This window comes from Piliocolobus tephrosceles, chromosome 10 (assembly GCF_002776525.5).
Source record: "Piliocolobus tephrosceles isolate RC106 chromosome 10, ASM277652v3, whole genome shotgun sequence".
NCBI classification, from domain to species: Eukaryota; Metazoa; Chordata; class Mammalia; order Primates; family Cercopithecidae; genus Piliocolobus; species Piliocolobus tephrosceles.
The window spans coordinates 12519369-12533595 of NC_045443.1; the positions used below are offsets into that span (position 1 = coordinate 12519369).

General features: G+C 45.1%; 1 protein-coding gene across 5 annotated transcripts in view; it reads right to left on the reverse strand.

Annotated features, from left to right (window-relative positions):
- Positions 1 to 4960: 4960 nt before the first annotated feature.
- Positions 4961 to 14227, reverse strand: part of DUSP16 (dual specificity phosphatase 16) — a 91876-nt gene continuing 82609 nt past the window's right edge. For 4 of the 5 annotated variants that reach the window (XM_023226114.2, XM_023226116.2, XM_023226115.1 and 1 more), the window contains exons 6-7: positions 10908 to 11031; positions 4961 to 8723 (exon numbers count right to left, since the gene is read on the reverse strand). In XM_023226114.2, the coding sequence (XP_023081882.1) occupies positions 7541 to 8723; positions 10908 to 11031 (1307 nt within the window). In that variant the 3' untranslated portion in view covers positions 4961 to 7540. The remainder of the gene's footprint in view (positions 8724 to 10907; positions 11032 to 14227) is intronic. The other variant, XR_002734535.1, reaches the window with a different exon arrangement.

Sequence of the window (14227 nt, forward strand, 5' to 3'; positions counted from 1 at the left end):
ACTGACAAAAAGTGGTATTTTTAACACATCACCATCATTGTCTTTCTTCTGGAGTGTACAGAACCCAGTTCGGAACACAGGGATGTGTTTGTAGCTTCGAAGAATGAAGGGCTGATTGTTTGCAGAGCTACAGAAACAGCTCAGGTGCCATTATCCTCACTGCACTTACTACAGGTGACACCTGAAAGCACAGAGTGGGCGGCAGCTCCAGCCTGGGAGGGCCGAGCCTTTCCACTGCCACAGCAGTTAGTGGTTGGCACAGGGCAGAATGGCAGATCCAGCGCAGCACAAACCGCACAGCCAGCCAGCTCTCCAGCCAACTGCGTCTACTTCTAAAGTAGAAGTTAGACAAAACGTGGGGTTCACTTAGATTGGGGTCCTGAGTAGGTAAGTGATAGGCTACTTATTACTGGGTGGAAGCAGAGAAGTATGGCAGAAGAACAATAAGCAAATTCAATACTTCCGGAAAGAATTCTGGTTAGTTTAATATTTTGACAGCATGTTGTGGTTTTTGCAGTGTCGTGAAATTGGCTAAACGGAACTGTGTTCCCAGTAATTCCCTTCCTTGTTTGTTCCTCTGGTGAGGGTTGCCCATGAAAGAGATTTGCATGAGGTTTGGAAGTGGAAGTAGAGCGATAGCCGTGCGTCTTCACTGGAAGCCGATGTAGGTCAGGCCTTCTTCCATCTCGGGCACATTTCCATGGATCTCCTGCACCTGTGGTGTGGGCAGCCACTGGGCCCACAGCTCCTCCCGCTCCCGCAGAACTCTGCCTTTGGCTTTTCCAAACCCTGGGCCCGGTATGAGGACCAGCTTCTTGGTCTGTAGCCACAAGGATGAAGGTTTGGGGATGAGGAGAGACCAGCGCGGACTCTGGTGAGAGACAGGTGCAGGTCCTGGCTTGTGGCTTGCAGATCTCGGTTGTACTTGCTCTCCCCCACCCTCCTTCCTGGCCACCTGGCCTGTGGTCTGGTGAAGAAGAAAAGAGCCAAGTCAAGACTGTTACCAGCTCCTCTAATTGCTTAAGTCAAACCCTTTCACAGTCCTCTCTTTCTGCATCATTGCTAGTGGTTCTTCTCTGGAAGCTCTGACTGGCAGCAATGCGTTACCAGTCCTTTCCGTCTGATGTGCTGCTCTTTCCTGATGGAAACTGGGAATCTGAGTGATTTGTATTTCAAGAAGCAGTTATGCTGGATCTCTTTGTTGGTTAATACCCCATGACCTGTCTGGCCGTTACGGGATATTTCAGGGATAGGAGTTGTGAAAAAGCCCTTGGCTGGACGTTTCTAGCCTTAATCTTTGGCAAGCCATTTCATTTCCCTGAGCCTCAGCTTCCACCTCCCTACAGTGTGAGCGGGTCTGGGTGGGCTCTCAAGGCCCTCCCAGCTCTGATTCCAAGTCTGCAATTCTGATACTAAGCTCTTGACTACAATGAGCATGTTTACCTGCTGTCTCGGAGCAGTGACCCTAGGTCTTGGTGGTGACTTTAAATTCCGAGCTCCCAAAGTAGAGCTGCCTTTCTTCCTTTTAATTATAAATTAGCTGTTCACTGGCTGCGCTTTCTAGAGCCTGTTTTGCTTATCTTGCGATCTGTTCGTTTCTGTTTATGAACACTGTCAAATAGGCCTCTATCTGCAGTCTCCTGGTTTCCCTGGTCGAAGTGGAAGATTGCTAGAAACTGGCCTTCACTTCTTGTATTAGGTGTGTATATAAATTTATAATAAATGGGCTGGGCGCAGTGGCTCACGCCTGTAATCCCAGCACTTTGGGAGGCCAAGGTGGGTGGATCACAAGGTCAGGAGATTGTAGACCATCCTGGCTAACATGATGAAACCCCATCTCTACTAAAATACAAAAAAGTAGCCAGGTGTGGTGGCGTGTGCCTGTAGTCCCAGCTACTCGGGAGGCTAAGGCAGGAGACTCGCTTGAACCCGGGAGGCAGAGGTTGCAGTGAACCAAGATCGTGCCACTGCACTCCAGCCTGGGTGACAGAGTGAGATGCCATCTCAAAAAATATATATACATATATAATAAATGAATTGTGGAGTTAAGAGCAAAGTTGATAGTCTACAGATTTCATGTCTTTGTTTCCCTGGAGAAACAAAGCTGGAACTATAGTGCACACCTCCACACCCCCCTAAATTTTTTTTTTTTTTTTTTTTTGAGACTGAGTCTCGCTCTGTGGCCCAGGCTGGAGTGCAGTGGCACGATCTCGGCTCACTGCAAGCTCTGCTTCCCAAGTTCACGCCATTCTCCTGCCTCAGCCTCCCGAGTAGCTGGGACTACAGGCTCCCGCCACCACACTGACTAATTTTTTGTATTTTTAGTAGAGATGGAGTTTCACCATGTTGGCCAGGTTGGTCTCAATCTCCTGACCTTGTGATCCTCCTGCCTCGGCCTCCCAAAGTGCTGGGATTACAGGCGCGATCCACCACGCCCGGCCAGCTTCATGTGTATTTATAGCCGTCCCCGTCACTCACATCACTGCCTGAGCTCCACCTCCTGTCAGAACAGCCCCGGCATTAGACTCCCCTAGGAGCGCGAACCCTATTGTGAACTGCGTATGTGAGGGATCTGGGTTTTGCACTCCTTATGAGAATCTAATGCCTGATGATCTGAGATGGAAAAGTTTCATCCAGAAACCACCCCCTACTTCCCTGTCTTTCGAAAAATTGTCTTCTATGAAATGGGTCCCTGGTGCCAAAAAGGTTGGGGACTGCTGTCATCAGTAACATTGAATTTCTTGTGGTTTTTTGGACACACCAGGCATGTGTCTTCCATTCAAATGCTATGGCTGCAGAGGGAAAGGGTAGCCAGATAAATATCCACGTGCTTCAAACCAAAAAGATAAAAAAGTTGGCAACTAGATGTAGCTGCTTGCCAGGGTGACCAGCGTTATGCTGGTGTGTGTGCCCATGCCTCCGGAATTTTTCCAGGGTTATCAATGTCAGTGTAAGATCTGATGGAATTTACTGATGACCCAATTTTCTTCACCAATCAAGGCTCATTCCTTGAGGCGAGTTACACTAAAAGCTTTTCTGCACCAAGTACTTTCAATCTGGTCTTTGAAGTTGTCATAATTCCAACCAGAGAGAACCCAGACCATTACTGAATGCTCTTCAGGTGACCCTGTTTGCCTGTCACATTGCTTCTACGAGGTCACATCCTGCATTTCCTGTGGAACAGCATTTTCAAACTGATTCTAGTGTTTGAGCTGGAACCAAAAGAATGAAACTGATTTTACATAAACGCATACTGCTGTCTCTGCAAATAAAGTGCAACAATATGACTGACTTGTAAATATCTCCCAGGACAGTGCTGTGATTTTCCAGTTGATTCTGCAGCTGTAAAGATGTAACCAAGTATCATTAGGCTGTTTAAGGATGAGTGGGTCCCACAGAAGCTAGAAATAGTTTACTTCCCGCTTCCATTTATAGATGCAGAAGACTAATATTCACAGAAAAAAATACGTAGACAAATTTTGTTTACTAGATCTAAAACATTCCTGCTTCTCAGAACAACAAAACCAGAGGAGGAGTATTTAAGACAAAGTAACAGTGAATGTTTTGAAGCTAAAAAGTTTCCATCAGCTAGTCCCATAACACACCCTCTACCCTTCACGTCATCTCTTTGGACACTCAGCTCCAATTTTGCCATATTTTTCTTCCCATCTCAATCTACACCTTCCTAATTTCTCTTGTTTTTTATTTAAAATAGGAGTTTCGCTTTTATTGCCCAGGCTGGAGTGCAATGGCAAAATCTCGGCTCACTGTAACCTCTGCCTCCTGGGTTCAAGCAGTTCTCGTGCCTCAGCCTCCCAAGTGGCTGGGATTACAGGCACCCACCGCAACACCCAGCTAATTTTTGTATTTTTAGCAGAGACGGGATTTTACCAGGTAGGCCAAGTTGGTCTTAAACTCCTGACCTCAGGTAATCCACCTGCCTAGGCCTCCCAAAGTGCTGGGATTACAGGCGTGAGCCACGGTGCCCGGCCTCCCTTCTTAGTTTAATTCCTGGTCTAATTGTACACACATCCTGGTCTTGTCACATCCAAACTGGTCCTCCAACAATAGCCTGCTGAGGCTGGTTGCGAAGGGGCGCCAAGCTGTCAATAACTGGCCTGAACTTCAGGCTCTCCCAAGATCTCCATCTTCTCATTGGAAGCCTCTCACTGAAACAACTGTTCCTCCTGCTACGCTCTGTCTCTGGAGGCTGATTGATTCTAATTCCCTTTATTCCTGTATCTCACTTCCACCTCTTTTCTGCGGGTTCCCGGCCAAGGCAGCTCTTCTAGTCTAGCTCACCCAGCCCAATCCTTATAAGTTTTCTTAAATGTAACTTCAAGTCTACCAACCTCAAGGTAGAAAGACCTGTGAGTCTTTCTATAGTCATTATTCCATCTGCTTGCACTGAAGCTTTATTCCTTCAATGCCTATTTTTTATGAAACTGATGAGACTAAGCTTCTAGTCTCGTAAGTCATCAAATCTAGTGTCATGAGCAGCGAGGTCATTGAGAGGTATGTGGCAAGGACAGAGGACAGCTCTTCAACAATTGCCCTTCCTGTTTTTCCTGTAGGAATCACAATATCGTTTACATGTTATATCGAAATGGACCATGAGTGTGTAGCTGGCCCTTTTCTTCCTACCATGTACTTGTGTGTTCTGGAATCCGTCAGCTAGAAAACACTTACCAAGTGCCTTAGGCTTCCACGCCATAGTGTGCATTTCATTTCATGTACACAGTAAAGCATGAAGGCTGGCACTAAACTTACTTAGCTAATGATCTGATGTTCCGTGTGAATGACAGAACACAGGATAAACCTGATGACACCACCACTTTATTTTGAGCTAAATCCTCATTTACGTGAGAAGAACTGGACAGGTTTCACCACTGCCTCCTTTGGCAACTTGGGTGGTGGTGTTCCCACCGAGTTTATGGCTGCAAAGATAGGTCTTTTCTCATATTTATGTATAAACAGGTACCAGTTTTGATTTTATTTAATCATTTCATACATTAACATACATGACACATCAAAATGAGAAATGCACAATTTAACCGTTCAACAGCTGGCCTTCAAAAGAACACTATATTCATATTAAACATGTACAGTCTTTCCATCTAACTTTACACGTCCTAAATCATTTTCCAGCATTTCTCACATAGAAGTCTAGTTTTGCTCTTTAAAATCACCATCTGTATCACCCCTAGTAGACGCCAGGGTTTCCCCAATTACATGCTGAAGAGAGCCAGCCACCACTCCACCTAAAGACACCCAAGCAGCTCCAGAGCCTGCCTCCGAGGCCACCCCTTCGCCTCGCAGTCTCGGTTCCAAGAACTGATTATCTGACACTAGTGAACCAGCACTAAAGGCTGTAGGGTGTGACTGCATCACAGTTCCAGAAGGAAGGGAACCATGGCCAAGAGAAGCCCTAAATGACAGAAGCTCCTTAAAACCAAGTCCCCCAAACCTCCTGAAACATCCTTAGCAAGGAGCTACTGCTTTCCTTAAACATGTTTTGGATATGACCACACTCCGGAAGTGGTGAACTGTTAACACGTTTGGTGTGTGTGTACATAACATCAAAAATTACTGTGTGAAACGAGAATGTCTGATTAAAGATTTCAATGTATATAATTAACTCAAATCATTGACCAGCACTTTCCCAGTATCGTAACAACGCGGCTGACCCTCTTCTGCCTTCACTTCACACCCCATCATAGTACGTTATTTCTGCACAACGAGTGATGTCTGTGCGGCTCATCATCCCCGTGACCAAGTCGCTCTGTGTTGAGTCATATCATTCTGTGCTGTGCTGGTTTTAGAAGTCACTATAGGAAACATGAAGTCACATCCTGGTCAAAAAACTGTCCATTTCTCAAACAGAGAAAAACCTGAGATACGAGCAGCAACTAGCGACACTTACAGGAAGGGAAAGAACAATGACAACACCCGCCCAGCCCCACCCCCACCCCCAAAAAGCTGCTGTCGTGAATTAAGGCTTCAAAAGAGGACCCACACTGTAGCTGATAGAACTCGAGCCAGGAGGCTGTGTGGAGGCAGAGCTGCACTATCACCTGTGTACTTGTTCAGCTGCCAGGACCGATTCCATACAGTGATTGTAAGTTGAGGACTCGCTCTTGCTCCATTTTGATTTGCCCTTTCCACTGAAGACACGCCGGCCAGCGTTTCCAGAAACAGCCCGGCCGTGGCTTTGCACTCGACTCACAGTGACTGATCCAAACTCAGTGGTCTTCTCAGCTTTCTCAAGTTTTATTCTGAATATTCCTTCCTCACTAAAGTCTCTCTCAGCCCTACTAGTAAATTCGAAAGTCTGAGGCAATTACAGAAACACCAGCCCTGTGGCATGCCGAGGGGATAAAACCACTAAGGAAATAGGTTTCCTGCTTCTCCTCAGCAATTTGGACCTTTCTTAATCTTCCCATACTTTACCTCCCTAGGTAGTTTCCTATAAAATTCTGCCATATTGTTACACTTTACCACCTGTGTCCATGCAGTGACGCAGAAAGGGCAAACACATCTACTTTGGCTGAGAACTTGAAGGTCCTGCTGGTCTGCTACCACCCAGATAAATTCACATTTGGCTTGAAACCAAGTTCATCTTTATTTAAAGGACTGACAATCCCATTCTAAATAATTCTTGGATTTACAAAGAGGGAGGTAGACTTGTTAGCCCCCCAACCTTAGCTTAAATCATGATCTACCAGGTTCCTGGCAGTTCAGCTGAATCCTAGACAGTTCCCTTCTCTTCATAAAGCTGAGAAGAAGAAGAAAAATTACCTCCATCCAGGCCCACTGGAATTTCATGCATAGACAATTTGAATTGGTCTGAGAAGTGTGACTAGCTACCTACCTGTTCACAATGCCTAGAAAACGGGCTACCAGGCATGGTCGTGGTCAGAGCCCCGACTTTCCCGTCTGAGGTACTGGGTTTGCTCTAAGGTAGACCTTGGCAAGGTCCCTAATGGTCCGTCCAGCAGAGTGATGCTCGTGTCCCTCGGCTGCCAGGTGAGCGTGGCTTTGTGAATCAGCTTTGGATAGGATCATTTCTCTCGGATTTCCCACTAGGCTCTGTCCCTAACAGGGTCTACCTACCTGACCCCCAAGCTGGCTCAGTCTCAGCGCTAAGGTGTACTATGGAAGGGACCGGACAAAGACGAATATTTGAGATCTCTTAGTAGCACAGTGTGAAAATGGTAGGGGATTTTGTCCTCCAACACCAAATACACTTGCTTTTTTAAGAACAAGAGGATGTGTAATTCACTGAATAAAATGGTTTCCTCTGTCTAGGGGGGATTCTAGCATCTGCTCTTCCATTTTTGTTGAGAGAAATATTAGCTGATCTCTCAAATGCAGATGTTAAGAGAGTAACAACTGGGTCGATCCACCTGTTGCTTTTACACCATAGCTCCATTTTCCGAAAATATATATGTATGTACATATATATATTTCAGATTTACAGGGAATTTTTTTGTGAACAAGAAAAAAAAACTGTCTATAGAAGTCACAAGTGTCTTTCTTCTCAGGAGACCTCAATGATTTCCATGCTGCCTGAAAAGCTAGACTGACTGCCCACTTTCCCCAGCTCTTCCCGTGACCTGCTCTCCGACATGATGCTCTCTCCAAATTCCATTTGGCAGCTTCTGCGTTTAAACTGCTTTTCAAAGGGGCTCTCTTCATGCCAGCTCCGCCGTGAGTCAGCTCTGTCACTTGGCTTCTGCCGCCTGCGCACAGAATAGACTTGGTCTCCACAAGTGGGCAGCTGGCTGCAGCTGTAGGCAGAGTAACTGGCACTGCCTCCGTAGATGGCTGACGCAGAGTAGAAGTGTGAGGACTCTGTGGCAAAATACCAGCTGCTGGTCAGGGAAGGGGTAGAGGTCTGGGGGGCCAAGATATCCGAGTGCCAGCCCTTAAGGCCCAGGCCAGCAGACTTCGTGAGGTGCTGCTGGCTGGTGGACAGGCCGAAAAGGAAGCTGGTGTGGTAATTGTCCTCCACACTCCCACTTCGATGCAATGGAGATAAAAGGGACCTCTGGGTGGTGCCACCACTGCTGGTTCTGACCGAGTGCAATCGCTTGCTCTGGCTGTCTGAAGGCCTGGTGGTCTGCGGCTTCTTGGGGATGCTGGCTTCCTCCTTATCAGGACTGGTTTCGGGAGTCTGCTCCGATAGTTCCTGCACAGGGGAGAACTGGCATAGTTTGTTGGTCCCATCCAGAGTGGTGGAAGGTTTGTAGTATTCCAAAGCATCTTCTGATGAGGAGAAGCCATGTAAGGACGCTGCCATGCTGGCGGAATATGAAACTGATTTGATATCCAGAGAGAAGGAACGCTTGAGCTTATTGCTGTCCTCCAGCCTGTCTGCGGACAGGTGCAGCCCACTGAGCGCCTGTACCAGCGGGCTGTCCTCTAACAGCGATGGCTGCACGCTGGGCATGCTGGGCACGCTGCCAGGATGCACAGGCCTTTGCCCTGCTGCCTCTGAGGTAGCAGAGTTGGCACAGGGTGGACTGAGGGGCGTCTCGCTTTTCTGTCCACCCTCTGAGACAGCAGGGACAGGTTCATTTGGCTTCTCCAGGTGCAGCAGCTTGAGTTTGCTCTTTGGCCCTGATGCTCCAGTCTGGTTCTTAATCTTCTTCTCATAGTCCAGGAGTTGGCCCAGAAAATTGAAGTTTGGAGATATAGTAGGTCTTTTTTCTTTCACAAATCTACAGAGAGAGGAAAAAACAAAAACCCGAATTTCACAATTACACTTTATCTGATGAATATTAGGTGAATAAATGAGATAGGGAATTATCAGGCAGACCTCAAAAACTTTGAAAGATGATTGGTTTAAAAGTTCAGGGAGACGCCTCAAGGTGGAGAATACAAAGGCCCCAGGCATTGGGAAGGCTCTGCACACATCCCTGGAGTATACCGGAAAGAGGCAGCCGGGCCCCAAAGGCTCTAGTTTTTGCCTCCTTATTTTCAAGGGCCCAGGGCTCCCAATGCAGCTGATAAGAGATGATATGGGTTTTGTTGGTGGTGGTCTTTAAGACACAGGGTCTTGTTCTGTCACCCAGACTGGAGTGCAGTGGCATGATCATAGCTCACTGCAGCCTCGAATTCCCGGGCACATGCAGTCCTCCCGCCTCAGCCTCCTGAGTGGCTGGAATTACAGGACTACACGCTTGGCTAATTTTAATTTTTAAAGTTTCTTTTGTAGAGAAAGGGTCTCACTGTGTTGCCCAGGCTGGTCTTGAACTCCTGGGCTCAAGTGATTCTCCCACCTTGGCCTCCCAAAGTGCTAAGACTACAGGTGTGAGCCACTGTGCCTGGCCAAGAGATGACTATTCACCACCAAGGACAGCCCTGACACACACCAGTGCTACCATCAAAAGTATAGTGTAACAGCCACTCTCCTTCAATTTCCAATGTCATCCCCTCTCAAAGTCACCAGTCGCTTCTCAAGACAGTTCACATTTTAAAATTAATGACAAAAAGAAAATGGTATCAGATGATCAAAGTATCAAAGCAACACTTCTTTTTATAGTCAACAAGACAGAATGACCAAGACAAAGTCATCTCTGTGTGCTAAGCACTAGGCTTATGCATTGAATCATTATTTCATCCCCAGAACTACCCTATCATCAGGTGGGTGTCATTATCCCCATCAAATAGCTAGCTACACAGAGTCCTTAAGTGACTTGCCCAAAATCACACAGCTACTAAATGACGGTGCTGGATTCAAAACCAGGCTGGTCAAATATCTGGGTCCATTTTTGTAACCACCATGTTAAAAAAGATTCATCAAAGGATCAAAACTAATACTAGATGGCTTTCATGTTTCATGGAGGAAATAAAGACTCAGAGATGACAAATTCTTCAGCAGCCCCTGCGCCTCATGGATACTTTTCAGGTGATGCAGGAGTACAACTACACTGAAAATCTGCATTTGAAGAAGGAACAAGAAAAACAAAAAATAAACATGGAAATCAAGTAACCTAAAGCAAATTCACAAAACTAGAAATAACTGGCTCAAGAATAACTAGTGTAAGTAAATGTAGGGTCCTCATAATGAGACTTCATCGCGTGATATAAGGGTGCCTTTTCTTCTGATTTCTAAATGGAGCAGGAGGACTTCAGGGAGGCCTGAACGGGGGCATGAGAGCTCATGCGGATGACCAGAGGACCCATCTCCTCCAGGCTCCTGACTTACGTGGGATGGTGTCTGGGCAGCTCATTTCTGTTTTCCAAACTTTCCAATTTGAGAAAAAAAAAAAATGCAACTGTTCAATCAAGCCTGCCCCTATAAGTCTATTTTTGATTCCTCATCGGATAACAATGAACCATCTCTACCCAACGAGACATGCAGGGGAATCAGATTCATCAGAGACTGGAGGCAAGCCAGTCAAAATCACACACACACAACCTGGCCGACTCTAGAATGTGGGACATTTTACTGAAGAATGGAGTCTGACAGTTACCTGGTTCATATTTGCATGTCTTAGGCTTTTTCTTCCCAGCAATCCAAAGTGCGAAGCAGAAGAGAGACTCTGCAGTGAGCATTCTATTAGAGCTTCCCCCCTCGTAGGCAAATTTACACCAAGGATACTTTTGCATTTAGGGAAAGCCATAATCTCATGTAACAGGATAGAGATCTCAGCCTGGATCTGTTGTTCCTTAAACACAGAAAGTGGCTGAGGATGAATCTGACACATGTGAGGGCAGAATTAATGCTAAATAGTAAACCAGCATTCTTTTCCAACCTTTGCAAGATCATCCACAGTAACCTGTAAAAAGTGTGACTAAAATAATCATGACCTGCTTTATTTTGGTCACCCATCCTCATCATTCTTTATGTTTCAGGTCCAATGAAAAGCCAGTCACAGAAGACACTTTCCTGCCCTCACCTGTAAGCTTCATCTACAGACATGTCCATCCTCTTCATGATGTAGGCAATAGCGATGGTGGCAGAGCGGGAGATCCCAGCTAAACAGTGCACTAGGACACATCCATTGGAGGCTTTTGCTTTCTCTGTATGAGTCAAATGCAAGAAAGGTCACTACTAACAATTTTGTTCAGCAGTGAAATCTTGTTTCCATTTACTCACTCAATGTCTTCCACCTGAAAACCTCTACGCAAATCTCCTCTGTGTACATCATATTTATCCTTGCAAAATTCTTTTGAGGAGACAGGGGAAGGTAATTCCCTCACCACTGACCCCAGCAGGACAACTGGGGTCCAAAACTGTTTGTTAATAAGCAGTTACTAACTCAGGTTTCCTGGCTTATGTTAGTAATTTCCCCTACGATATGGGTAATGTTTAATTTATTCCTGTTATGTGACACTTCAAATTTTTCCCTGATTACATAAGAGATATAATTACATTTATTAATATTATTTACTACTATTTTGAGATAGTCTTGCTCTGTCGCCCAGGCTGGAGTACAATGGTGTGATGTCGGATCACTGCAGTCTCCGCCTCCTGGATTCAAATGATTCTCCTGCCTTAGCCTCCAGAGTAGCTGGGATTACAGGTGTGCACTGCCATGCCGGGCTAATTTTTGTATTTTTAGTGGAGTCGGGGTTTCACCATGTTGGGCAGGCTGGTCTCTAACTCCTGGCCTCAAGTGATCCATCCACCTCAGCCTCCCAAAGTGCTGGGATTACAGGAGTGAGCCAATGCCCCTGGCCTCCTTATTTTTCTTCAGGCAACTTTTCTGTATGTCATAAAATGGCTCAACTTTATTTATTAAATTTCCGAAGAAAACCTTGTATATGCTATAAATCAGGTTTACCAGTTCACTTTAATGAGACCCAAGAGAACTTTTATCCCTTCCTTGATACCCAGGAGTTATTGTCTTTATTGCATTATCTCAATTCCCCACAACACGGTGGAAGGACTCAGGGACACTTTGTTAGAACCAAAGCAGCAGGGAAATCCAGGCAGTGCTGCCGTCTCTCACTGCTGAGGGGCTTGACAGTATGTACATGTGGCAGGGGATGAGGTTATTCCACACAGCCTGGAAGCTACTAACATTTTGGCCAGTTTCATGACTGCCTTAATTCTAAATAATTACATGTGTGCTCAGTCATGAAGCTGAATTCTCCCCTTTTCATTCTTGGTAGATACTACCAAAAGTCTACTGAACCTTGTGTTAAAATTCTTAAAATGATCAGATATGCAATGAATCTTGCTTTGGCAGCTAAATAATACAAGGCTATTCAATCTCACTGCCTATGTTATAAATACAAGTTTCTAGTGCAATGATTATTATATATAACAATTATTCATCATATATAAAGCAACACAGAGGTTTTGGGTAGTATATGAATAATCAAGCAAAAAGCAGCTTCCTTCTAGATAGGGAAACCAAACACAATAAAACAATAACAAATGAATACCAAGCAACACTCAAAGAATTGTATGCTATACAAATAACACAGAAACTCATGTACACAGTCTCATGCCTTCCTGTGCCTCCAGCATCCCCTTCCTTCTCAGCTATCATTTACCCCACGTTACTCTCAGTGTTTCCTTCCCCTTCTGCCCTGCTACTAAGAAGCTCAAAGCTAAGGTTTCTACTCAATTTCAATAGGAAGTAGCAATTCAGATTTTTTGTCAGTTACTGTACATTTCCTAGCCCCTTATTACTTGATTATTGCTCCTTTATCTCATTTTAATGAGTATGTGTGAGAATATGTGTATCTTTTGGTTCTAACCTATTATTGAAAACTGCTTCAAATCCTTACTGGAAGTAGTCTGGGTTTTTGTTTTTTAACGTTGACAATACTCTCATTAATTGTAATAATTATCTCGGCCGGGCGTGGTGGCTCATGCCTCTAATCCCAGCACTTTGGGAGGTTGAGGTCGGTGGATCACCTAAGGTCAGGAGTTCAAGACCAGCCTGACCAATATGGTGAAATCCCATCTCTATTAAAAATACAAAAATTAGCTGGGCATGGTGTTGGGCACCTGTAGTCCCAGCTACTCAGGAGGCTGAGACAGGAGAATTGCTTGAATCCAGGAGGGAGAGGTTGCAGTGAGCCAAGATTGCGCCACTGCACTCCAGCCTGGGCGACAGAGCGAGACTCCATCTCAAAAAAAAAAAAGAATAAATAAAATTAAATAAAATAATCTCAAAAACTAGATTATAAGGACCCAGAAGGATCTTGCTTGCTTCTAACAATCCCCCAAAAGATTTAACACTAGGCACATAGTAGACATCTAGCTGATACTGGCTGATACACATTTTTAAAGCAATTTTAATAAAAAATAAGATTGGAAGGAAATAAAACAATGACAGTAACAGGTGTTACAACATTGAGGTTATAGGTTTCCTTTTCTCTGTTTTTCAAATTTTCTGCAATGTGCTTACAACTGTTTTTATAACCACAACTCTTTTGATGACGTCTTTTAAAAATGAAAAAAACAAGTGATTATACTGGAGTTGAGGTTCATCAGCACACATCTTGGGAGACATGAGCCCTAAACTGTGTCTTCAAGCAAAGGAATTAATACACACAGACCTGGCAGAGAGGAGAAGGGAAATGTGTGCAAGAAAGCCCTGTGGTGGGGCTGAGCAAAGTGCTCAGAAAACATCCTGCCTTGGAGAAGTAACCAGAGAGAAGGTTTCAAAGGCGGGAAGCAGGTGTTGGAGGGTGTTGGGAATGTTAGGCTAAGGGCTACATTTCTTTTCTGAGACAGGGTCTCGCTCTGTTCACACAGGCTGGAGTGCCATGGTGCAAACATAGCTCACTGTAACTATGAACTCTTAGGCTCAAGCGATCCTCCTGCCTCAGCCTCCCAGCTATGACTACAGGTACACACCACCATGCCTGGCTAATTAAAAAAATTTTTTTGTAGAGACAGGATCTTGCTATGTTGACTAGGCTGGTGTCAAACTCCTGGCCTCAAGCAGTCCTCCCGCCTCCGCTTCCCAAGGCTACCTTTTTAATGTACAAAACTAAGGAGCCTCTTCAGGTTTCTGAATAAAGAACAAGAAGGCAATGATGATGAAAACTGGAAATGGGCAGGTGGCCATTACTGAAATTAAGGCTAAAATCTAGGTTAAGAAAGGGGAGAGAGAACTGCACATGAAAAGGGCAAAGATGTAGTGAGGATGAAAGGTTACAAAGGCTAAAAAGAAGGAAGTCCTAACTAAGAGGGGTTACAGAGTCCAGCTCAAAGGACAGAAAAAAGGAGAAACTTCAGGTAACACTTTTAAAA